At 38.8% G+C, this 27,254-nt stretch overlaps 1 protein-coding gene across 3 annotated transcripts in view; it reads right to left on the bottom strand.

The window, feature by feature from the left end:
* Positions 1-21,978, bottom strand: part of LOC18423212 (uncharacterized) — a 34,011-nt gene extending 12,033 nt beyond the window's left edge. For all 3 annotated transcript variants that reach the window (XR_002282464.2, XM_006827814.4, XM_088864927.1), the window contains exons 1-3: positions 21,361-21,978; positions 2,941-3,877; positions 2,328-2,423 (exon numbers count right to left, since the gene is read on the bottom strand). Coding sequence is in view for 2 of the 3 variants with exons in the window: in XM_006827814.4 (XP_006827877.1) it covers positions 2,328-2,423; positions 2,941-3,877; positions 21,361-21,575 (1,248 nt within the window). In the remaining variant the exon portion in view is untranslated. The remainder of the gene's footprint in view (positions 1-2,327; positions 2,424-2,940; positions 3,878-21,360) is intronic.
* Between the last annotated feature and the right edge of the window lie 5,276 nt (positions 21,979-27,254).

The raw sequence follows: 27,254 nt of genomic DNA, 5'->3' as shown, positions 1-27,254 counted from the left end.
TGGGTGCCTGGGCAGCCGGGCGCCTGCCCAGGTACAGCGTACTTTGACATTCCTCAAAAAAATTGCCCCACCTCAACCCCGCGCCCCCCCCCCCCCTCCCCCACTCTCCCCCCTTGATATGAGTTTTAAACTAATATATAAAATTAAGATGATACTTTGTTAGTTTTACAATAACACTTTACTCATTAAGATATCATATAATTAAGAATTTAAGAAATAAGATATATGATATGATATCATTAAGATGTTAGTTTCAAAACAGTACAACTTAATATTATTTTACAATAAGACTTAAATGAATATATAAGATCTTAGTTTCACCTTAAGAATTAAGACTTAATTCATTAACATATCACATAAATACATAATCAATTATTTATCAAATAAAAAAAAACAAAAATAATAGAATAACGAAACATGGCACATTTTAAAAACAAGGAATCAAATATTCATAAAAGAATACAATATATGCTCAATTTCATTGTCCCAATGAGAAAAAAATCAATTAATCACAAAAAAAAAATCAATCTTTTACCTATAAACATGTAAATATATCGTAAGAGAAAAAAAAAAAAAAAAGTAAAAGAAAACACACATGATTCACAACATAATATTTTGTAGCAAAATAAAATCAAAACCCTCTTTCAAATATGATAATACTTTAAAAATATCAAAAATCAAATCAATGTCGGTGCAAACATCGTCGATTGGATCATCAAAATTTCTCAAAATCAGCTACTAGAAGCTCCAAATCCACCCACGAACTATTGCTTTTGTTTTGGGAAGAAATTGAAAAAATAAAAAATTTATCGTTCTTTCGTTAAATCACAAAAGAATGGTTTTTGGGGTTTTTCTCACCCTAAAGGCCATGGTTTTTGTTTTGGGGGTTTAGAATACCCCCAAAACCCTTTTCCCCCAAAAAAATTAAATTTTTTGACCCTCACCAAGGTTTTTCTTCCACCCATTCACAAAGTGTCACAGGGGGGTGCCTAGGTGGGCACCCAAACAGTAGCGCCTTGACTGCCTAGGCGGCCGCACACAAATAGGGCACATAATGACCCCGCCCAGACAGCGCCTAGGCGTTTTTTGAATTTTTTCATCTAGGTGGCCAAATTTTCGAACAGTGAACGAAAACATATATTCTCATTTCACAATTGTAATCAAATTTAAGACTCTAAAACAATAGGACAACAAAAATATAAAATTTTAAATGAAATATATATTCTCACAACTAAAAGGGACAGTTTACACAATAGGACTTAATAAAACAATGGGTCACTCTAGACTATGCCTAGTTCAAATCAAGAATCTAAAATAATAGAACTTCGTGTTATGCGAAAAAGGGACTGCGTTTTAACATCATCGAACTCAAGATTCCTAATTAATGGGAATTACACACAATGGCAATCTCTAACCTGGTAGCATCCGTTAATGAAATTATACCCACAAACATGGAACCCAAGATTTTAATGTATCAAAACTTTGAACTATGGTTGATGGGAGCGGGGATCTATTTCAAAATGGAACTGGATTCCACTGATAGATGAAACGTGGTCCCTTTTTTGAGGAGCGAGATCCAAAAATCGAAAAAAAGGGTCCCGACAAGATCCCTTGCAGGAACTGTGGGATCGAGGTTCCGGAACAGCATCGTCGCCCTGTCCACAAGGTTCCCTTAACTATGGGATGGCCTCAAGATCATAATACAGCACATGTTCCAAAGATGGAGTTCCTAAGAGCGAAGATGGAGGCAGGAAAACATATTGTCATGGCAGAAGCAAAAATGCCATATAGAGGTATCAAGGTGCTGAGCTTGTAGATGTTCACGCTCTGCATGCATGGCTGCAGGACTAACTTGAGCTCGGCTTGAGTTTGGCTTGATAAGAGGGAGGCAAACTTGCACTATGCTTGGGTTGACCAGTTTATTTCAAACAAGCCAAGCCAATCATAACAAGCTGAGCAAAAGCCTAATAAACAAGTCTAGTCAAGCCTATAAACAAATCCATATCTAATATTTCTATTATAAAGTATAATGCGATATATTAAGTTTCCTATTTGAGATAAGGTCAATATAGGATAATCTACATTGTATATTTTCCATATACATGGCATAGACCACATAGTACAATATACATTGTATATACATGTTTAGGGCACTCACATGGTGAAAAAAGACAAAAAACTAACTGAAGCCTAGGGAGAAGTGCCATGCAAAAACCATTGAAATTTTGTCAATTTCTTGGAGAAATCAACCTTGTTTCCACCACTAACAAGTTGCAGAATTTCTAGAATAATGGAAACTTAGGGTTGATATAAGTGGAAACACTAACCTCATAACCAATCCAAGCCACAGAAGCGATCACCGCAACAGCTAACGCATTTGTAAATTTCCGGTAAGTTTCTAACTTAGCTGAACTCCGCCTTGCCTAAAAAGCAAACCAGATGAACTAAGCATCACATCTCACAAATTTATCAAGACTATCATAAAAATTACCATAAGAGGCAAAAAAAATAAAATAAAACAAAGAAAACAGATCCAATACATTGACAACTAAGCATCTAATTACAAATGTCCTTTTTTCCCCTTGTTTTGAGAGTGTGTGCGTGTGCATGCTTGTGTGCATGTAAATTGGTACCTTTTAGGTCATCTGTGCTTCATGAAATTTGAAGAATTATTTTTGTCCCCCTCTCCCTCCCTCCCTCCCTCCCTCCCTCTCTCTCTCTCTCTCACTCTCTCTCTGGTCTCTCCTCTCTCTTCCTCTTTCCATTTTTTCCTTCTCTCCTCTCTCTTTCTCTTTCCATTTTTTTCCTTCTCTCCTCTCTACTACTCTCCTGTTGTCTAGCTCCCATTCATATATGCACAAATGTAATTCTTTATTACTTTTCCACTATAAATCAATTGCTATTGCTTGAAGAACAAATAGTGAAGAGCATCAAAGATACCTGTAGTTTCTCCAGTGTCCTTGAAAGGGAAGTGAAGATCCACAATATCAAAAATGCATCCAGGAAAGCATCTGGGAGAAAAAGAAAAAGTTTGGCTTTTCCAGAGATGTCGTTGATGGTTCCAACATTCTCTGCAACATCCAGGAGTTCAGTGGCCAAGAAATATGTCACCCCAAGGAGGAGCACCTTTTTGGTGAGCCCCCCAAGAGTAGGCCGAACAACTCCATACCCCATTGACACAGAAAGAATAAGAAGGCGAGATATTGTTTTCCTCACTGCACCAATTGTTACAACCCAAACTGTGATTGCAATAGGCCTTATTCCAGTTTCGTTGAAGTTTACATATTCAAAGTACCAGAGGGTCATTTCAAACATACCAAGACCAATTACAAGAGTGATACAGTTTTGAATCTGCAATATCTCCTTCCAAAATCTCACATACTGAGAAAACCAAATAAGACCTAGAAGTAAGTATGCAACCGACATGAACATGTAGAAGGTCATAAGCGGAGCCATCCTACCTGGCAAATAACCGGTAGGATTTTTCCAGGAGGTCTTCCCCGTCATCATAAGTCCTTTGAGTTTTGGATCACAGAAAATGAAGAACAAGTTATACATCCCAGTTTTTCTTATAAGAACTTCTTTAACTGGCATTTTGGTAAATATATTATTTCCACTGAACTGGACATTCAATACGTACGGCCCATTGAGATCTCCAGCCGAAGGTCGCCAAATGACTTCCCCCTGTCTGCAGCCTTCTAACTTTGCAAGATCAGGAGTGCAACATATAGACCTCTGCCCACCGTAAGCTGAACCACCAATATTATCTCGATCAGATGCTTCAAAAATGACAGCTTGGACCAATCCAGTACTATGTTCCATTCTTGTATGTCCATCAGCAGCTTCCTCGGTCCTCCAAAAAGTTATATTTTCAAACCTGTAAGGGTCCTCAGTGAAATTAGTCATCTATTAATTGCCAAAGCTGACAACCAAAGTTAAATACATTATACCATCACACTTATATGGCACAGATCAATTGCTAACCAATCCAGGGAAAACAGACTGCGATAATAAGATTTTTGTACAAGCCCTCACACCCTGCTAACTAGAAACTACAATCTGCAATAATAAGATAAATGTTTTAAAACTTGCCCAGGCAACTTGTCTTAGGAACCTGGCAAATTCCAGCGAGTAGTACAGAACTCAGCCAAGTTTCACCATAATGCCTTAAATTTGGAAGAAACCTTCAGGAGTCATGGGGCAAGTTTGAGTGTTCAAACATTGAATAGAACTGGTGAACATCCACGATGACTCTCTAATCACTCAAACTGAAACAAAGACATCAATATTTCTTTATGTCAAGCCATATAGACATTTCCTTCTATTGATTTGAGCCTAAAAAACTTGACAATATCACTTTACGACAAATTTCAAGACTCAAAAAAGATTATCAAATTCGCAAGATAATCTAATGCCTAATTACAACAAGGACAAAATAGAAACTGAAAGACAAGCATATGACAAAATATTGAATAACTGAAACGCCAATTGAATAAGATAACGATACAATAAGATGACATATATCTTACTGCTATCGAGTAGACAACCAAAATAAATAGCCATCAAGGGCTCCCAAAAAAAGCAAAATTACATCGCCAACCCCCTCCAAGAAGTCAAATTCCAGTTTTTGCAGTGGGTTGGTAGCACAGCAGTAGAATGGGGCACTTGACAATGACACATCCTCGATCACCCGTTTCAAATCTAACGGTCAACGATGCTTGTGACCTCTTTGTATCAAAATTAAATAGTCTCATAATATACATTTTCATAATTTCTATCATTCTAGTCAGCTTTTGCCAAGTATTTGTTTTGGGAAAAACTATATTAAGGAAGAAATGATGTTGAATTGGTTATGGATCAAGGTATTCCCATATGTGGGTGCAGAAAAGACAATAAAGGAGAGGATTCTGTGAAGTACAAAGATGAAGCGGTCTAAGAAGACCATAGAAAGGGAAGAGAGGATAGGGTTTGTGCACGCACTTTACGAAACATTGATTAGTGTTGCATAACTCTTTTTGTTAGAAGCACTTACATATTGCCACCAATGCTACTCCGCATGTTAGGAAGGCCCCAGTTATGCACTATTACAGCATTAATCCATCACTGAATAGGTGAATGCAAAATTTTAGACCATGGCTATGGCAATGTACTTGGCACCTGCCCGAGCCGAGCCCCTTGGGAGAGTCCACTCAAACTAGTCTAGAAAAGTCTGAGACCTTACAAAAGCCAAAAAAATGGGGGAAAAAATGTAAATGTTGAAAAAAAAATCTGAAAAATTCACAAAAAAATATGAAAGTTATTCAGGCAAAGCCATAAAAACTATGAAAAAATATAAAAGCAATAAAAAATCTGAAACAAAGGAATCTCAAAAAATAGAAAAATAAAAACATATAAAAAACGTGAAAGTATATACAAAATGAGTTATAAAATCAGTTATATTTTATTTAATAAAAAGTAATTACTTTTATGAATTTAAATTACAAAAAATTAAACTATATCCAAAAATTCAAAGCCAATCCCCAATTTTCGTGCTTGATGAGAACCCATGCCTCTAATCTTTTTCAAAGCGTCTTTAGGCAACCCAAATAAAACACCCAAACCAATTTTCGGTTTTGAGTTTGGATCAAGAAAACCCATGCTCTTTTTTTTTCTCAAATCTATTCTTTTCGAACCGCAAGTTCAGGCTAAAATCCTGCGAAGGATGCAATTTAGGCTCAGAGTGGCCTAAATCTGGGGGGGGGGGAAGATTTTTAACCCTCCTTTAAACTTCAATGTACAATCAAATATCATAGCAACTCGCCCCCAAGAACTGTAGCAATTAGCCCGAGTTCTATGGCAACTCAAATGAGTCATGCCCGAATTCTACAGTATTAGGGCAAGTTGCTACAATACTTGCCCGAGTATTGCACAAGTTTTCTACATGGTATATTATGTTCCTTGTTTTGGACAGATGCAAATAAATAAAAAAATTATTTTTTTAATGGGCTATTTTTTTAGGAACTAGGTGGGTGTGGCGTGAGTTTTTAGTAGATGGTTAAGGATTAGGATGATTAGGTTAGTTAGGATGTAATAGATTTGGTTTTAATGAGAGGTTGCATGGGTGTAGGAAAGGTGAAAGGAAGAGAATAGGAAAGTGGGTGATGGCATGGGGGATTCCGAAATTCATGTATTCATGATGAGATTGACGGAGAAAGACATTTACATATAGTTTGTGTCACGTGACGTAAAGAGAGAGAGAGAAGATAGGAAGCGATTTGCGTGGAGAATAGAGAGAGAGAGAGTTTATATTTTACGGGTTATTTATTTATTTATTTTTCTTCTGAGTGTATTTAAAGGGAAGAACTCCCTCGTTGTAAACAGAAGAGAGAATTTGGTGATTCGGTAAAGAGTTGATCTTGTGAAAAGATATTTTGGGGTGGATTCCCTTGCAAACCTTGAGCGAGGGTATATTCTCTCACCCTTTATTATTATTTTTATTTTACTCTGTTTTTTAAAAGAAAACATCATTGATAGACAAAAGATGCAAAGGAGGAATCCCCAACACCCCCTCAACTGGAACCAAATCTATGATTTGTATCCCAAAACCCATCCACCGCCACCATGTCCCTCCCCCCCCCCCCCCAAGCCAACAATATCGGCCTTTCCTCCTCCCCCCCACCCCCCCTCTCCCAAGTCGATTATATCGATAACAAACCACCCCTGAAAGCCTCATTCTCCCAGGTTGTAGCCTCTGTGAAATCTACAACCACCACCCTTCAAACATCCTCTTCGCCCCCGAGTGGAAACTGTTGTACAAAAGTCAGCTCCTCGTTCCTCCCTTTCTGTATTTCAACCCCTCCCAAGGAGACAGTGAAACTTAGATCTAATCTCTTTGGGTCTCTGGTTGGAAGGTTCCAACCCAGACAAGATGACATTAGAGAAATTGAAGATGGACCCAACGCCTTTGGGGGGAGCCCAACCTAACCTGTAGACGCTTTTCTAGTGGCGACTTCCTCTTCTCTTTCCCATCTCTAGATAACGCTCAATGCGTTTTACAAGAAGCTTCAAAGGGGCCTCTTGTCTCCTTCGTGCCTGGTCGCCCAAAGATGGATCCATTAGGAAAAAAAGAGTTTGGCTTACCCTAGACCATATCCCTCTTCACGCGTGGTCTACAAGAACCTTTAAGAGAGTGGCAGAAGCATGTGGACTTTTGGTTTCCATCCATTGGATTTCTCTCAAGATGCTCCCTCTCGGTTCTATTCGTGTCCTCCTGGAAGTCCTGGACACGAACCTCATCCCTCCAACTGTCTGGCTTGAAGTAGATGATCTCTACTTCTCGATCTCAATCTCCAGGTCGACAGCTTCCCCCCCATCTCCCCACTTTCTCAACCCTTCTGAATCTGCTCAATCACCGAAAATTTCCCCTCAGCCTTGGATCACAGGGTCGAGGAAAGCTCGCTAATGCAAGAGGCGCCGCCAGCGACCACCGGACCCGGCCCCCCTAAGAGCGCGCCACCAAGGACACCACACACCCCCCCCCCCCCCCCCCTCCACAACGGGCCCCCAGTTGGTGCCCATGTGTCAACTCCCTCAATCAGTCCGAGCAGAGGGGGTGAGCAACCGCACCGGCAAAGTAGCCTACGACCCTGTTGCTCTTGACAGGCTCAAACCCCAAAGGTGACGATCGCACCGGCCCATCACTGTCATCCCCTACAGTTTCTCCTTCCCACCCTCGCTGACCCAGGAAGGAGGCTTTGGTGGACTCTTCTCCCTCGTCTCTATCTCCAGATCAACATGAGAGACCTGGCCCGTCTTTCTCGAACCTTCCCACTTTCCCGCTCACATCCTCAACACCCGAGCCCTTCACTTTAATCCCTCTCTGCCCCCTTTCAATTCAGCCCGCCACGTGTCTTCCTCAGCCGACCCTCCCGACACACCTGCCACCTTTGCTAGCCCTCCTAGACCACCTGTCGCCAGCGCCGCCCATTCCGACACACCTGTCCCCATCGCCCATTCCATCCTTTTCTTAAAACCCTTTCTGGCCCAACCCCATCGTCTCCTCGTCGCCGTTCCAGTCGAATCAACTGCCCCCTCTACCTTCCCCTTCCCACCTGTCGCCTCACGAAGAATCATCCCCAAGTCTCTCTCCCCCCTAGGCTACCATTCTCCAGACTTTCTCCCTTACCCCTTAAACCCTGAAGCCCTCTCTACTACCTCCCCACCCTCGACGAACCCTGACCTAGAACCCTCTCCTCTGGCCCCTGTATCCCTCTTCCTCTTCCACTTCTTTAAACCTTTATCTTTTGGCCTTGCAACCCTTGTCCTTTACTAGCTCCCCTCCCTCCCCCCCCCCCCCCCCTTCCCCCCCCCTTTCTCCCTAACTTTCCTCCCCCTCAACCTAGAACTCTTTGAGCCAGCTCAATCGGGCGACCAACTCAAAGTGAAAAAAATGGACAGGCACCTACACCCCTATGGCATTGTAGCGGTTCACTCCATGGACCACTATCCCCCAAACCCAGCTTTAATCTCCTCCTTGCAAGCCCCTCACCTCTCTTATACCCCCCACTTGGTCCATAATTGTAGGGTTTGCACCCTGCATTTTGCCTTGCCTTCCCCCTCTCCTTTGAATTACCCCCTTTTTACCTCCGTCCAGGCCCACCATTTTCTCACCTACCTCCCCTCTTTCTCTTATGGATCCCCTCCCCTGGTTACCCCTTCCTTCTCCCCTCCCCTCCTCCCCTCTCCTCTCCCCCCTATGCCCCTCCCACTTCTCCTTCGGCCCGGACCCAGGGGCTGCTCAACTCTTGCCCCCCTATGCCCCGCCCACTTCTCCTTCGACCCGGACCCAAGGGCTGCTCAACTCTTGCCCCCCTACCCCCTCAGAACTGCCTCTTGTAGCCCCGCTCCCTTCCCCCTCTCCCCCCTCTTCGGTTCCTCCTAGTTCTACATTTCTCCCCTTGCCTGCCCCCAGATCTCTACCCCATCAACCCAACCTCACTTTCGGCTAACCCCGAAGTAGCGTCGACTGAGTCACCAAGAGAACCCATCTCTTCGTCTTCAGCCCTCGACAACGCCGAGGAGGATGACGGGGATGGGATAAACAGGGAAGAGGACAGAAAGAAAGAAATGTATAGGATTATGGGGTTTCAACATGATGGCCCCGAAGGACCGGTTCACAAGTTTCTACTTGCAGACGCGCACAGTCGACTGAAGGTGAGATTCAAAGGACAAAGAGAACTACTGAACTTGTTCTCCTCCAATTCCTATGAGGTACAGTCTATAAGCAGCCTCCTGCCCTCTTCTTCCACCACTCGTCTGAGGAGGTCCTCCTCCTCCACTCATACCCCCGAACTATGAAGATTCTTACGTGGAATGTAAGAGGTCTGGGATAGTCGTCCAAAACGGACGCTGTCAAGGATTTTACCTCAAAACACCTTCCTGCGATTCTTGCTCTCATCGAAACTAAACAGTCAGAGCCCACTCTCCAGCTCATACGCTAGGTGTGGGGCAGAAGACCCTGTTAGTGGGTCTCTCTGCCAGCGAATGGGGCATCAGGGGGCACCTGGGTGGTTTGGAACCCTTCAGATCACACCCTTAACTCCTTCCATATAGGGGAGTTTTCCGTCACTACACTCCTTCAGGTACATTAGACGGTTTCCCTTGGAAATTTATGGCCATCTACAACCCCAATTCAGCCTCTCTCAGACACAGGCTTTGGTCAAAATTGGACCATGTTGCGTCCCTGCCCCACCCAATTTGGTGCATGAGACGAGATTTCAACGTTAGCAGATGGTCCCATGAGAGGAACTCCTCCACTACTATCTCTCAGGACATGAGGGACTTCTCTAATTTCATTAATCGAAATGAACTCCTAGACATCCCACTTCAAGGCAGTCGTTACACGTAGTCCAACCATGCTCCCAAACCTTCCCTCTCTAAATTAGATTCCTCCAATCACTGTATTGGGAGGAACACTTCTTGGGATCTCATGCTTTGGCTTTACCCAAACCCACCTCTGACCACTGTCCCATCCTTCTAGATACCCTCGCAATAAGGAGAGGCCCTAAATCCTTCAGATTTGAATTCGCATGGCTTCAAGAGGAGTCCCTCTTTACCCTAATCCCAACCTGGTGGAACTCCTTCTCCTCCCAAGTCACGGGTAGAGAAGGCTATAGACTCCAGACCAAAATCCAACTTCTCAAAGAACCTGGAGTAGCTCCGTCCCAACTACTCTCAAATCAAATCTTCCCTTTTGAAAAGCATCCAAGACCTTGACCATCTCGAGGAATCCAGATCTCTGAATGCCACAGAGCTGGATCTTAGACCAAAACTAAATTGGAATACCTCTCAACCCTCAAAAAAGCAAAACTTTACTGGTTCCAGAGATCAAGAGTAAATTCGTCGAAAGCGGGTGACCATAATACAACCTTCTTCCATCGGATAGCTATTTGTTGTAGAAGAGACAATACCATCTCGATGATCAAATCTAACAACCGCTACCTGGTTCAACCAGATGAAATCGAGCTGGCAATCCTAGAGTTTTTTCAGACTCTATATGCTGCTCCTTCTAGCCCAAGACCGAGAACGATGTTGCTTGATTTCTTAACCCTCCCAGAAGACCGAGCTGTTTGGCTAGAGCAACCTTTCACTGAAGTAGAAATTATACAAGCTATCGATGCCCTAGCCAAACATAAAGCCCTTGGACCAGACAGATTTCCGATAGCACCCTTTAAAGTATTCTGGAATACTTTCCGTCTTGATTTCACCAGATTTTTTGAGGAATTCTTCCCCCGGGGAACTCTTCATAAAGCCATCAATGCCACCTTCATAGCCCTTGTCCCCAAAGTCGAAGGGACAGAGGAAATCAATGATTTCCGCCCAATCAGCCTACCTAACTCTTCTTACAAAATTCTGGCCAAAGTCCTGGCTTCAAGGCTACAACAAGTCCACCCTTTAGCATCTCACCATCTCGACTGCCTTCATCAAAGATAGGCAGATCCTAGATGGGGCCTTAGTGGCTCACGAGTGCATCCACTCGAGGCGCTAATCTAAGAAACCAGGCCTAATCTTCAAAATTGACTGGGAGAAAGCATACGACCACGTTGAATGGTCGATTCTAGAGGAGTCAATGGCAAGTATGGGCTTTCGGGACCGTTGGAGGAAGTGGATGGGAGGTTGCTACTCTCATCCTCACTTCTCAATCCTCATCAACGGAACCCCAAAAGGTTTTTTCCCTTCCTCGAGAGGAGTTCGCCAAGGGGACCCTCTCTCCCCCTTTTTGTTCGCTATCACAGCAGAAGTCTTCAGCTGTTCGATTTCCCGCCTTTACTAGGTAGGCCTCCTTTCCGGCTTCAAGAGCAACCCCCATGGCCCAACAGTGTCTCACCTTTTTTTTTTTGGATAAGTAAGTGGGGGAGAAGGCCCCCTACCTACTTTTCATTAATAAAAAACCAGAGGAAAACAATTAAGGTACAACCTTATGAAAGGGCACTTGTGCCAGATCATGTGCCTCCCTATGGCTGAAGGACGTTTTGGGGTAAGGGATATGGCGGATCTCAATATTGCAGGTATGATGAAGTTAGCATGGAGGATTTTGGAAAATCCATCTGCGTTATTGGCACGATTCTTCAAACATCAATATTTTAGAAATTCCTCTATTTGGGAGGCTGAAGGCAGAAGTGGATGTTCTCATGCATGGAAGGGGATTTTACTTGGCTTATTTCATTTGAAAGGCAATGTGCTGTAGAATATCAGAAATGGTCAGTTGGTGGATTTCTGGATGGACCCAAGGTTAGCACGTCAGCCTCTTATCCACGAAGCTAACATTCAAGAATCTTTAGGGGTTGTAGTAGGAAGGAGGGCTTCAGATTTTATCAGAGGAGCTCCTCAAGCTTGGGTTCTGCTGCATCCCACATCTGATTCTTTGAGGAACATATGGAGAGAGGTTGAGAATTATACTCTCCCTCTACAGCCCAAGAAAGACTCACTGGTTTGGATTCATTCCGCTGATGGATCTTTTTCTATTAAAAGGCCATGGGATTTTATTAGGCATCAAGGTTTTTCACAGCCTATTTTTTGTGCACTTTGGTTTTCCAAATGCCACTACAGCAGCGAGGCGTGCAATTGGACTCTTTATGTCCCTTTTGTAGTAACCATGATGTCAATCTTTTTCATCTGTTATTTCAATGTGCCTTTGCGCAGGATGTATGGAGATCACTCGCTTGGAGATATGGAAAAAGGTTTGTCCTTGGTACCTCTGTCCCTGATCTACTCAGGTGGTAGTTACTCTTCAGATTTAAATCACATCTCTTCAGGTACTAGCAGAAGTTAAGAAATGGTCTTTTCATTTATCAGAAAAGGCAATCATTGGTAACCTTCGGATAACTTGGCAGCAGTAGAGAGCTGCGACCTTTACCTCGGTAGCGTGGTCTTTTCTTGAGACTCACAATTACAAACTGAATATTGATAGTGCTTCCTTGAGAAATCCAGGCTTAGCAGGTGGTGGTGGAGTTATCAAGAACAGTACTGGTGGTTTTATTGTTGCTTTTTCAAAGCACTTTGGTCTTGCTTCCAATAACCATGCAGAATTCTTGGCATTGAGGAAGGAGTTCAATTGGTTATTCAAAGTAATTGCCTTCCAATTCAGATTGAAAGTGACTCGGTTTGGTTTGGCTGAGAAAGAATTAATGCTATTGACAACCTTTACAATGACATCCAGAAGGGAAAACACCAACAAGCTCAAAGAAATTGGGTTCATCTATGTATGTATGTATGCATGTATGTTTGGTACCAATGCATTCATCTATCAATCATTGTATTTATATATGAATGTAAATTTGTAAATTTGTAAAAATTGATGTATCCTAAATATGTATAGCATTGACAATATTTTCTCTTTCACCTAAACATATTTAAGACTAAGGGTCTCGAGTTAATAAATTTCTATCATAAATCTTCCAATGCAAGTCTTGGGTGAGGTGGGAATAATCCTCTACAATGTATGCAACTTTATATAATCCGGAACAAATCAACTCCAGAAACAAGGGCATGATTGTTATGATTGCTTAATAAACTCTATATATGCAAAAGATTGAGACAAAGTCGAACCCTTTAACTTTACGAAGCTTCCATTTTGTTAGATATAAGCATTTTATGCGTTCATGGCCTTGATATAATTTTAGCTGATATTGTAGGAAAAACCCAAGGAAACAAGTTTAACACCCAATTTTACAAGTTACCAATCACCCAACCAGTAAAGTTGAAGTTTTTGAAAAAGGCAAGGGTGACCAGATCGGTGTCCTGTGACTTGTAAGGTTGGCCGCTCATATTTTTTTCTTGGGTTTTTCCAACAATCCCCTATTAGTCATATTTAAGCACTTTCTTGCATATGGTACTAAAACAGTTTTTTCCAAAGCATAAGTTTCTGACCCAACTACGATCAATCTCTAAATGTATTAAATGCCTCCTATGCAACTTTTTAAAATGCAAGATGCGGCCCTAATGCGATGGGGGGCCGAGGCGGCCCGGACGCGGGTGCATTGCGATGATGTGGTCAATAAATATAAAAAAATTCTAAAAAATCTAAAAAAATAAGTTAATGCATAGAAAAAAATATGAGTGTGATATATGTGATAGTAGGTATTTTAGTTTAATGATTAGCTTCAAAACTATTAGCTGTCGGAGATTATGTATCCAATTATCCACTATCCCCTGATAGAAACTAGAAACTTGAAACTTGAAACCAGCTTCATAAAGCATTCAATAATCAACAACCATCAGCACAAATTTGCATCATAAGCACAACTATAATTAAGAACAACCATCAACAACCATAAGTACAACCATATGCGCAAAATAATGATATTACAAAATACAAATAAAAAGTCAAGCTCAAGAAGAGTTAATAGTTAATAAATAATAACTTAATACAATCATCCATTTTGAGAGTCAATTTGAAATTTGAACTTCATTTTTTCAAATATCAATCAGACAAGTCATCTTGAGAGTCGTCATGCGCATCATCAATATCATCCTCGACGGCCTCCATGTATTCTTCTTCATCGGTCTCCTCTGAGTCAGCTTCCTCCTCGACCTCTGAAGCTAATGTGCGAGTGCGACTAGACCCACCAGCTCCTCTACTCCTTTGTGCTCTGGTTTTAGGTCGATCTTCTTCATTAACCCCTATTGCTAGCTCAACATCAAGCCATGTAAGATCCTCACCCTCAAACACACGCTCTTGTCTTGGATCCATGGTCCACTCACTTATGGAATCACCATCAGCTTCATCTAATTGAATAGGGTTGAGCTTCGTGTGATTTTCACACCTCTCCCTGAGCCGCTCGTATACCGCAAATAAACCAAATCATTCAACTTTTTCTGCTCCAACCTATTTCTTTTTTTTGTATGGAGCTGTGGTAGAAATTTGAAATCAGATAAATTACTTTTTAGATTAAAAAATTGAAATTCAAGAAATAAGAATTAAGGATCAAGTAATAAGGATTAACGAATAAGGAGTAAAGGACTATCGTGCTCAAATGCACTCCAATTGTGCTCACAACCAGATGAGCTACATGTGAGATTCAACACTCGAATAGCGAGACGTTATAGATTTGGTGTCTTGCTTCTATATAATGCTCACCATGCAGCTATATAATATTTTATAATTTAGAATATAGTTAAAAATTAAGGGTATAAAATAAACAACGGAACTATACATAAAGTAAGAGACAAATAAGATTATTTTTGGGCTTTTGGCCTTTACCTGGATCTGTAGTATCCTTATTTTGAGTGAAAATATCTCTCCCAAAGTTTCCTAAGGCTAACTTGAACTTAATCAATTCATGGCTCTGGATCTTTGTCTGGCACCAACCTCTCTAGCACATCTAAGAACCTACCATTTATTACACGATCTGACTCAATAGATGGGTGCTTGTAGTGAAGAGATGGGTTTAGAAAATAACAGGCTGAATGGAAGTGCCTGTGAAGCTGGGTATACCATCTCCTATCGATAATTTCAAGTATAGCCTTGCGCATATTTTCATCATCCTTTAATACATTTTTTATTTCAGTTCTTGCCCTAGTCATTGCCTCATGTATGTAGCCCATGGCGGGCTTCGCATCACCATCAACCAATCGAAGCACTCTCACTAAAGGGCGAGCCACCTCTAATGCAATAATTATTTGACTCCAAAAAGATGTATTCAAAATAATTTTTTCAGCCTTTCTCCCATCCTTATGCTTAGACCATTTGCTTTGACTCCATTACTCTGAAGCAAACATGGTCCTCAAGGCACTTTTTTGCTTGGCTAAGCTTCGAAAAGTGAGAAATGACGTGGCAAATCTAGCGATACCCGATCCGAATCGCCTGATTCCGAATCGGGTCACCGATTTTTAAAGCACCGATTTCCATACAGCATACAAATCACACAATTTTGATCTTTCGGATTTTTAAGTTTGGCATATTTTCAAGCCGGATCCTTATTACTAGAACATTCGGAAGAAGACATTGACCCAAAGAAATTTATTACTGTAGAAGTACCAGTTCTTGAAGCAAGTACCGATTTCTTCACGGCCTTTGAAATCCTCGATTTGTCGTCACAAGTTCACATAAACTTCCCCAAATCAACACCCAAAAGGTTCAAATCAATATCCTAAGTATCAACAAATCCCAAATCCAAGATCTCCACAAAAAAAAAAATTCGCCTAATTTTTTTTATCGATTGGATCACAAAAAAACCACGAATGTGGCTTAAAATGGTCATTTAGGGGGGTTTAATACCCCCCAAACCATTTCCCCCAAATTTCGATGGTCAAAAATACCATTTTCCCATCCCTGAGGGGCACAGTTTTAAAAAAAATCGCGGAACACTATGCGCCCTATGCGCTATGCAGCTCTGATGCGTCGTGATGCACCACATATGCAGGCGCATCCCTCAAAACTGCATATGCAGTGATTTCTGATGCAGTGCCCAGCACATATCCCATGATGCGGTCACATTTTAAAGCATTGGTACCACCTAAATGTTTTCTCCCTATTTTCTGCTTCATGTTAGCCTTTCTAGGAATAAAAGATAACTATCACTTATTATTTTCTAAACCGATTCCCTAAACAAAAAGATAGGCAACTTCCTTGAAAGGACTTGCAAATGATGTACTTCCTATTATTCCCTAAAACACATTCTTTTTACTACTCACACCCTAAAAAAGATTTAGCTTTCCTAAAACAAGTCACACTACCCATTCTTCAAAAGATAAATTCAAAATAATAATAAAATTGTAATTATGAATTTTTGTCCTAATTTTTTATCTGCATCACCTAAACATCCTAATCCTTAACTATCTACTAAAAACTCACGCCACACCCACCTAGTTACTAAAAAAAATAACCCATTAAAAAATAATTTATTTATTTTTATTTGCATCATTGACTCAGCAGGTTGCCGAGTCCTAGTGACTCACCCACGTCAAAGTCAACTTAAATGGAAAGCAAAGATAGGCAATAAATACACAAATATAATGTGTAGTCAAACATTCGTTTGTTATTTAGGGCATATAAATGTTTATTTGCCTAGTGGATTGAACTGTTTCTTAGTTTTGCAAATGATTTTTCGCACTCTGCATCTATTTAGTGTAGAAACTAAGGACTTTGGAGTTGGTACTACAATTTAACAGCAATAAGCTATTCAGATACCAGGTCAAACAAGCACATCAACAATGTTTCTGAACGTTTGCCAGATCTTTGGACCAAGAGGTGCAACAACTAGTTTGTAAGAGGGAGATATTCGAACATTGATTTTTGTCCCTCTTGCTAATTCAGTAATTCTAAACCAGCATTAAAGTATGCGTACCTACAAAAAGGATGCCTATGAGAGCAACCAAGGCACAATGGTCTGGTATTGTTTCAATTTGCTTTATACTCAATGAAGATGTAAACAACTTCTACAGTGTTATTTACTAACTGGATGGATATAGCCTCCTTTTCTCTTTTTTGCCTGTATAGTGTTGCAAACGTAATCTAGTGCTTATGTCATGTATAGAACCATGTTATTGTTCTACTTTCCATGCATAACCTCATAGATATGGACTGCCTTTTTAGGAACTGAAAACTCAAAGGGCAGGAAGTTGACGCAAGGTATGCATGCATTCACTATTCAGGATTTAGGTTTCTTCCGACAAGCTTAATCCAACTGCCTAAGAGCCTATGATTTCTAGGCACTGGTGGAATCCACTGATATCCATAGAGATGCTCTTGAAGAGAGCTTATATATGCAAATCTCGAATTAGATTCTCCTAAATTTAGGCTTCCAAAAACTAACGAACAAAGAAGAAAAAAGGGGTTGTGGCACATATGGCTTGATTAGTGTTTTAAAATGCGGCCACATCATGCGCTATGCGCTAGGCACCGCATCAAAAATGACCCTATATGAGGTTTGGAGAGATGTGCCCGCATATGCGCCGCATCTCTCAGCATCAAAGCCACATAGCGCATAGGGCGCATCAAGCCGCATACTGTTCCGCAAATTCAAAATAATGCCCCTCGGGGATGGGCAAAAAGGTCATTTTGACCTTCGAAATTTGGGGAAAAAGGTTTGGGGGAGTATTAGACCCCCTAAACGACATTTTTGAGCCACATTCGTGGTTTTTTTGTGACCCAATCAAACAAACGAAAATTTTAGGCAGAAAATTTTTTCGTTGGAGTTCTTCGATTTGGGGATTTGTTGATACTTGGTTATTGATTTGTACCTTTTGGGTGTTGATTTGGAGAAGTTTAGATGAACTTGTGACGACAAATCGAGGGTTTCAAAGGCCGTGAAAAAATCAATACTTACTTCAATAACCGATAACTTTTTTTTCCTTCTACAGTAATACTTTTTTTTGGGGCAATGTCTTCTTCCCAATCTTCTAGTAATAAGGATCCGGCTTGGAAATATGCCAAACTTAAAAATTCGAAAGATCGAAATTGTGTGATTTGCATGCCCTGTAGAAATACTTCTATGGGTGGTATTTTTCGACAAAAAGAATACTTAGCCGGTATTTGTGGGAATGTAAAAGCATTCCCACAAGCTACCGACGAGATAAAAAGGGAGATTGAAGAATACATGGATGGCTTGAAAAACGAAAAAGAGAAAAAAAAAATGACAAGAAAAGAATTACTTGATGATATGCAATTATTTGATGATGATATTGATGATGATGATGATATATCAGAAGTTGCAATGAGGCAAAAGGGTACTCCAATCTCAAGAAAGAGGGTTATAAATATTGGTGGTACTGTTGAAAAAAGAATCTCTCTCTAAAGGGTCAATCGATGTTTTTTCACCCTTAACCCCGAAATTGTGGTTCAAGAAAAAAGGAAAAAAACAAAACAAACCACAATTGAAAATCGATGCAAGAAAGAACAAAAGAAGTCGGTACGTAAGTATATTGCAAAGTGGCTTTACATGGTCGGCATTCCTTTTAATACTATAACCCTAGATAGTTTTGCATGTATGGTCCAGGCAATTGGGTGATATGGCTCAGGACTTGTTCCTCCTTCACTACATGAGTTTGTAGTAACACTATTTTGTAACTTTAAAGTTTGTGGTTGCAGATTTGTGCTTATGGTTGTTGATTGTTGAATATTTTATGAAGCTAGTTTTAAGTTTCTAGTTTATATCAGGGGATAGTGGATACAGAATCTCCGACAGTTAATACTTTTGGAGTTAATAAATAAACTAAATACCTAGTATCATATATATCACTTCCATATTTTTTCTATGCATTAACCTATTTTTTTAGATTTTTTAAAAAAAATTTATATTTATTGATCGCATCGCCGCGATGCACCCACATCGAGCCGCATTGGGCCCCCCACCGCTTTTGGCCGCATCCCACATTTTAAAACACTAGGCTTGATAGTAATAAAGGGTCCAAAGGATGACGGACCAGATAACCAAGAGGGCTTTTATCAAAGGAAGCAATGGAAGTCAGATGGAGCTACAGAGTCTTCATAGCTCAAGGAAATTGAAGACCCATCCTGAGGCTCCTCAACTTCCAACCATAAATTTGATGCCTAGACAAGAGCTAGATGGATCCTAGTATTAAGAAGTGCATTGAATGTATGAGCGAAGAAGTTTCTACTAAATGAAGAATGGATTCAATTTATGCATGCTAGGAAACTTCTACCCCGTTGAGGCTGATACCAATTCCAAAAGAAGCTTGGCATGGAAAACCAAAATTCCAACGACCACATGCTCCCTCCATGATGGTTATCTGCAATTCCAATGACCACTTACCAAGAAGCGAGAGGTATCAGGAGAAGCAGGTCACATAGTTTGGGTTGCTTTAGGGTATTGAATTAAGTTACAAATGCTTAACCTTTCATTTCTTCATGTTAATTTAGGGTAATTTTGCTGAAAACACATCAAATTCTAGTAACTGCTTCCTCTTCCCTTCCTCGCCCTGCCCCTTGGGATCAAGGGATCATGTACAGACTTGTGCAATAGGAGCACCGAACAATCACCAATCTGTGTCTGTCAAATTTCACAAATTATGAATGGGTATGGTTCATATTCCAACTTAAACAATACATTTGCAGGTGTTATATATAAATAGCCCCTTAAAGATCTGGGCAATCAAAAATATTTTCTAGGAATTGTTGCTAGGTCCAAATGAATCTTTCATTCGCAACGTGATTATGCTATTGATACACTCACCACAAGTGGATAGTTAGTTGCCAAACTAAATTAGTTTCCTCTAAATGAAAATTCAAACAAATATCTTTTGAAGATGAGCTAACAGAAAATTAGACAATACGGCAAAAATTAGACAATATGGCAAGTAATCTAATTTTATGTGATCACCGCATACCAATGAGACTGAAGGGCAAGCTCTATAGGACAGCGATGAGACCAACTTTGCTATATGGAGCGGAATGTTGGGCGGACAAAAAACAATATACCCATAAAATGAGTGTAGCCGAAGTGAGGATGTTGAGATGGATGAGTGACAAGACAAGAAATGATATAATTCGCAATGAATCCATTCAAAAGAATTTAGACATGACACCAATAGGCAATAAAATGAGAGAGAGTAGACTTAGGTGGGTTGGCCATGTGTGGCGCCAACAAGTGCAACAACCGTTAGGAGGTGCAAATTAGTTCAAGTGGAAGGACTGAAAAGGGTAAAGGGTAGGCCCAAAAGGACGTAGTTGGAAAGAATTTAAGCATGACACTAATAGGGAATAAAATGAGAGAGAGTAGACTTAAGTGGGTTGGCCATGTGTGGCGCCGAACAAGTGCAACACCTGTTAGGAGGTGCAAATTAGTTCAAGCGGAAGGACTGAAAAGAGTAAAGGGTAGGCCCAAAAAGACGTAGTTGGAAGTAGTCCGAAAAGATAAGGGGACTTATGGCCACACTGAGGATATGGCTTTTAATAAGCAAAATGGAGAACCAGGATTCACGTAGTCAACCCCAATTAATTGGGAAAAAGCTAAAATGATGATGATGATGATGGCAAGTAATCTAATTAACTAATCCAAATATTAAACAAGTAGATGGTATTGTAAGTTATGCAAGACTCATCTAGTCTTATCCTGATTTTCGTTTTTCCAATAATTAAAGCATTAAGTTTATGTTGCTTATAATTCTCAGTATTCTTTTGTTTAACGGTTCATTTATATTGGTGATAGTGATATAGAAAATGTAGGGAGGCAGAATAACATGCCATTGACCTCCATTGCACTTTTTGTTTGTGGGGGTAGAATCAAATTATCAAAAATATTAAGAAACAAAATGCATTGCCACTATATAAAAAACGCTATCAATGTCTAGTTCTAGCATGATTATGTGGATAAATTACTGATTGAACGTTTCAGTTTCTGCAATTGTTGAGCCCATGATGCATTTCGGAAAGAACCCAAGAAAAAAGCAGAAATTATTCATGCATTGAATAGGAAGTGTTTGGAAACCATCAAAGCTCGAGCTTCTTACCCTGATGCATCAAATCTTCGTGCACAATACTGTAGATCAAATAGGACAATGTGAAAAGGGATAGGAAAGAACGCCAAAAAGAAAAGTAAAGTAACAGAAAAATATCAAAAAGACGACAGAACGTGCCAGTTAGCGGTTAACTCAAAAATTAAAAGAAAATAAAATAACCGCAGCAACTCAGATTTAAATGCCTCAAATTTCAAAATGAATGAGCTCAAGAACTAGGATTTCTACTCAGCACACCATCTCCGAAGAAAAGACAGGGTTTAGAGGGCATAGATCATATACAACTAACTGAAATATCTCAAAATTAACCAGAATGAGCAGCCATTGAGTTGAATTGCATACAATTAATACAAAAACAGTAAATTCTGTACAGTTCCAGTGAAAGATTAAATCAAAATCATTTACCTGATGTAAGATCTACCATTATCGATCCCCCATCTCTCGCTTGTTCCCACCCTCGAAGCCACAATCCCTTCACTTCCACCGGAGAGAAGGTAGGCATTTCCATTCTCCCTGAACGTCTCCCAATAATAGGTGTGCACAGATGCATCAACCGCCGTCCAAATCACAAAGCCGATGGCCAGGATCACCCACAGCGTTCCCTTCCTAGCAAACTCCATGGAAGCTAGAGAGAGAAAGTGGAGATCCCAAGCTACAGTGAACTAAGCCGATCTGAGCATTTTATGATGGGAGAGGGGATGAGAGAGAAACTCTAGGTTTTGGTGCGGGGGACTTCCCATTCAAGGAGGAGCTCCTCTCTCTCTCTCAAGATGTGAAAGAAGAGAGAGGTGGAATTGCGTTTGGAGAGAGAGAAGTGCGTTTGTAGAGAGAGGGAGGAGGAAGTTATGTTGTAGAGAGAGAGGGCGTCGTGTGGCAGTGTGGGAAACGGCGGTGAGCAGTATTTGGATTGTGTATTTAGAGTGAGAAAGAGTGTAGAGAGAGAAGAGCGTCGGTGGGTAGAGAGATGGGCGGTCTCTTTGCTCCCATACGCGAGGAGCGAGGCCCTCCGGCTTCGCTCAGCACCAATCACATATGACAGGGCAGAGTGACAAGATACATGTTCCTGGCGTTGGAGAGACCTCCGGAAGAGGTTTATTTTGATGCTCAAATATCATCAAATTAATCAACTCAACATCTAAAATGCATAGAATGAGGAAAAAAATGGATTTCAAATTTTAGAAATAAAATATTTTGATGCTAATTTTTTTATTGTCAATTTTTAAGATTTTTAGGTTTTCATAAATATATTTGATTTACATTATTTTGAAAGCTTTAAATTTAATAATTAAAAATAAAAATATAATTTAAAACTATCACAAAACTTTCCAGTAGTGATTATTTTAAGGTGGGCTCTATTTGATTGTTTAGAAATTTGGCTCTATATAAACTACACCTTTTTTTATAACCAACAAGTTTATCATTAGCAAATTATCATAAATGAATTTTAAATAAATAAAATTTGTTTACTAAAATCTTAACTTTTATATTTAAAAAAGCTCTTATAAAAAAGGACGTCTTATTAACAGAAGTTTGAAACATAAAAAATCCAATATTACAAATATAAAATATCTAAAACTTCACTTGTATCGTAGATACAACATATTTTATTTGGAAACTTTAAAATATCAATTCTTAAAAACAAATAAAGTTGGTTTAAAAGCTCTTATAAAAAGGGATATATTATTAATGGAAGTTTGAAGCATACAAAATCCAATATTTGCAAATATAAAATATCTAAAACCGATTTTTGCTTTTATAATAAATACAACATATTTTATTTTAGATCTTGTCAATCTTCAAAAACAAATAAAGTTGGTTTCTTTTTTTTAAAGTGTTAAAAAAAGTCTTTTAAAACAAAAAGTTGGTTTTTTATTTTAAGTCAAGACAACATAGTTAATTTCAAACCAATGAAAAAAATTAACAAAAAATATGAATTGATCATATATACTTTTAGGAAAATAAATTTTATAGATAATTTTTCATAAAAATTAAAATTTGTAATTAAATAGATTTTTTAAAAAAATCATGGTTTTGTTAGGCAACACCACGTTTGGTGTAAAGCCTTATCCTGCACAACACTTTTGGACAAAAAAACCAATTAGGTTAAACAAAAGTTGTTAACTAATAAGGGTTGTTTTCATCTTTTTTTAAGTAGGAAATATTTCGGTGGGATCCCTGACACCTCCCTCTCTCTTTCCTTTCCTAGTCGCATAGCCGCTCTCTCTCTCAAGACCCTCTCTTTCTAGATCGTCTTCCAAAAGCATGACATTATCAAACTCTTTTTTTTTCTCGGTCTCTCTGTCTTTCTTGCACATGAGACGTATACTCAGTAAAAATTTTCCTCTCTTAATTAGATTATCAACCGTGAGAACTCTGTTTTGAACCGCCAACCAAAGAAAACCTTACACTTTGAGAGGTAGGGGTCATTTCCACAATATAGCTATTTCAGGCATAGACCATCGCACCCTGTCATAGTAGAGTAAATGATACATAGATTTAACTGAATAAATCCCATTTTTGTCAATCTTCCAAACTACCTCATCAGAAGAATTATGTGGGATATAAACATCTTTTAATAGTCTATAAAGATTAGCAAACAGAAAGAAAACCAAATCAGAAACCCTATTATAAGTCAGAGTAATATTCCACTCAACATTACTACCCTTGCGAACAAAAAGCTCGGCAATAGTGGCTTCTTGATTAGTTATCAAATGATAAATCAAAGGAAAACATAATTTCAATGGGCAGTTCCCCAACCATTTATGATGTCAAAAGGAGATATTGCAACCATTACCCACACACCACTGAATATCACGATGTATAAAGCCTTTACACGAATGGATAGCCCTCCAGCTGGCTGACATGTCACTCCATTACTATTCCCCACCCACATACCAAACCTATTCGTTCCATACTTTGAAGCAATCACTTCGTTTCAAAGGTGATCTTTAAAAGTAAGACATCACCACCACCATTTATAGAGCAGAATTTGATTACCCAATTTGATTTTCCTAATCCCAAGCCTCCCTTCCTTTTAGGCGTACACACTCTATCCTAGTGAAGGAGATGAAACTTCTTTTTCTCCACATAGGACCCCCCACAGAAAGTTCCTCATCATAGTCTCTATTTTCTTTGTTATCGAAGTAGGGATTTGTATAATATACATCAGATAAATAGACCAGTTTGATAGGCATGCCCCCCAAAAGATAAATACTTAAATTTCCATAAATCTAGCTTAACTTGGATACGCTGCAAAATTTTATCCCAAACTGCAATAGGGAGATCACCCTCTGAAATTGGCATACCCAAGTAGTTACTAGGGAAAAATTCAATCTTACAACCAAACTCCTGTGCAAAAGAGGAAACCTCCACATCATGACAATTTACACCTACCATACCTATTTTCACAAAATTAACCTTTAAACCCAATACACCTTTACAACACTTCAAAAAAATAGCAATATTTACAACTTGCGCCTGATGTGCTTGCCAAAAAGCAGGGTATCATCAGCATATTGCAAGTGTGAAATACACGGTCCCCCATTGGGCATTTGAAAGCCTGCAAAGTGATCATTCTTCATTACATTGGTAGGCATCAAACTAAAGCATTCAGCATATATAGTAAAAAAGAAAAGGGAAAAATAATCCCCTTGACGTAGTCCCCGGGTGTCTATCATTCTGACCACAAATAAGACCATTGTCTCTCTCTTGAATCTCTATTCTCTCAAGATCGCTTCTTACTCCACCTGCCATCCTCTCTATCGCATCTCACAAAATCCAAAAATCAGCCAAACATGTGAACTCCAATCTCTCAGTAAAACTTTCACAACAAAAAAACGTTGGAAAAAGAGTCCCCAATAAAGCCTTGAAATGGGAGGCCAATATTTTCACAAGTAATATGAGCAAAAATAAACCGTAATTCTAAAACATTTGTATAAATAATCCATTAATTTTACACAATTGAATCCAAGCATTGGTAAAACAATGGTGTAGAGGAAAAACCATTCTCTGTAGAGAGAGCAACAAACAGGTTCCTTAGAGAGAGAAATAGGTGATTTGGTCTGGTACTACAGGCCCATTGCAAATGGGGTGTGGGCCAAGGCCGTGGAGAATGCTTTTGGGGCGTACACGCCATATGGGAAGTTGGGAAGAGCCAGATTTTAGGGAAAATTTTCAACTTAAAATTTTAATGGTTATAACGGACTAAAATGTCCTCACAAACAATATATAAATTATTCAATCATTTATATATTTTGGTCAACTTTTTTTACAAGATAAGGCTTTACACCAAACGTTGTGTAGCCTAACAAAACCCTTATAATAAATGCAACATATTTTATTTGAGATCTTTAAAATGTCAATCTTCAAAAACAAATAAAGTTAGGTTTCCTTTTTTAAGAGAGTTAAAAAAATCTTTTTTAAAAAAAATTGGTTTCTTATTTTAAGTCAAGGCCATATAGTTAACTTCAAACCAATGAAAAGGCCTAACAAAAAATATGAATTGATCATAGATACTTATGGGAACATAAATTTTATAGATAATTTTTAATAAAAACTAAAATTTGCAATTAAATAGAATTAAAAATCTTGAAGATCCACAGATAATTTTTAATAAAAATAAAAAATTGTAATTAAAAAGAGAAAAGTAACGATGATAGTTCTTAAAAATTTATTAAAAAAATTTTTAAAAAATAAAACTTTACTTTTTAAAGGTAAAAATTTGAATAAAAAGTTTTTATATTCAAAACTTTTAGAAGTTAGTTTCAGATATTCAAAATAATATTTCTCTCTCTTTCCCTTTCTCTCCAAACCCTCCATACCCCTTCTCTTTCCCTGTCTCTCCGTAACTCCCCCATGCCATCTCGTTCTCCCTCACTCCCTCTCCTGCCCTTTCGCTTTCTTTCTCTCTCTTCATACCCCCCTACCACGTCCTTTCTCTCTCTTCATAGCCCCCTCTCACATCCTTTCTCAATCTCTCTCCATACCCCCCGTCTCTCTCTTGGATTTATGAACTTATTAATTTATTAAGGTTAAAAAAATTAAACTTAATAAGGATAAACATAATATGTTTTAAAATTTAGATTAGGATAAGCAAATCCATCTAGATCCCCTTACAAGATACAAATACTTTATCAATTACAACCCTAAACTCTTTCTCAAAATTTTGAGAGGTTTGAAAAATAAATAAATTCTATCTTTTGTTATATCCACGTCTCTTTCTCTCTTTCTCTCTCTCTCTCTTCTATAGCATTTCTCTAAATCCTAAAAACTGAATTTGATTTACGCAATTAGAAAGATACATTGTCTTAAACTTTTATTTCTAGGATATATACCCTACCTTGTCTATGTGTATAGAATCCCTTCTTATTCTTTGACACTCAAAATAAAACAACAGTATTGTTGTCATTATCTTTGATGGAAATATAAGCCTAATTTATAATAATCTTTTAAAAATAGAGGTTGATGTTATTGTTGGTTTATTACGACTTTTTACTTAGATGTCCATCCATTAAATGAAAGTAAATTATGTGTTAATTAACTAATACTAATTTTTATATTTCAAATATTCAATAATTTGAGAGCCCATGTATAACAATCCTAAACTTTTTTTTTTTTTTAAAAAAAATATATATATATATAATAATAATAATATTAATAGTATTAACAGAAATAAATATAAAATAAATAAATAAAATAATAAGTATATATTAGTAATGATAATAATAATAATACTAATATACCGTTAGGATATTGTTGCTTTTATGTTAACAGCAAATAAACGATATTATTATTAATATACTTGATGGTTCAATTTATTTGGGTGGACATCTTAAAGTTTTATGATAACACTCCTTAAAACAACACCTTGCATCTTAAGTGTTTTTACTTTATTTGACTCTCTCTCTCTCTCTATAATATTATAACTCCAGTTGGCATACTTTGGTACTTTCGTTGATTACTGCACTCTTTCTTTCTCTCTCTTTACAACTCCTAAAAGTCGAAAACTTTTTTACTTTTCTTAATTACTATTTACTCTCTCTCTTTTCCTTAAGTATTCTCTCTCTGTTGAACACTGGTTGAAGCTAATTCCTTCGTTGAATTCTGGTAATTTTTTTGTCTTTTTATTTTTCTAAATTTTAGTTTTTTTTTTTTTGTTAGTAGGTGTGCCTTATTTTCTTGGCATCTTGTGTTTCAGTTTAGAAACTGGCTTCTTGCTCTCCTTCTTCCTTTGCTCATTACTTTTTAAGTTTATTTAAGGAACGGGTTTTTCTCTCTCTCTCTCTAGCATGGTTACTGTT

The sequence above is a fragment of the Amborella trichopoda genome, chromosome 4 (assembly GCF_054954075.1).
Source record: "Amborella trichopoda isolate Santa Cruz 75 chromosome 4, AtrichopodaSantaCruz75HAP2 v2.0, whole genome shotgun sequence".
In the NCBI taxonomy this organism is placed as follows: Eukaryota; Viridiplantae; Streptophyta; class Magnoliopsida; order Amborellales; family Amborellaceae; genus Amborella; species Amborella trichopoda.
This window is presented reverse-complemented; position numbering and strand designations above follow the sequence as displayed.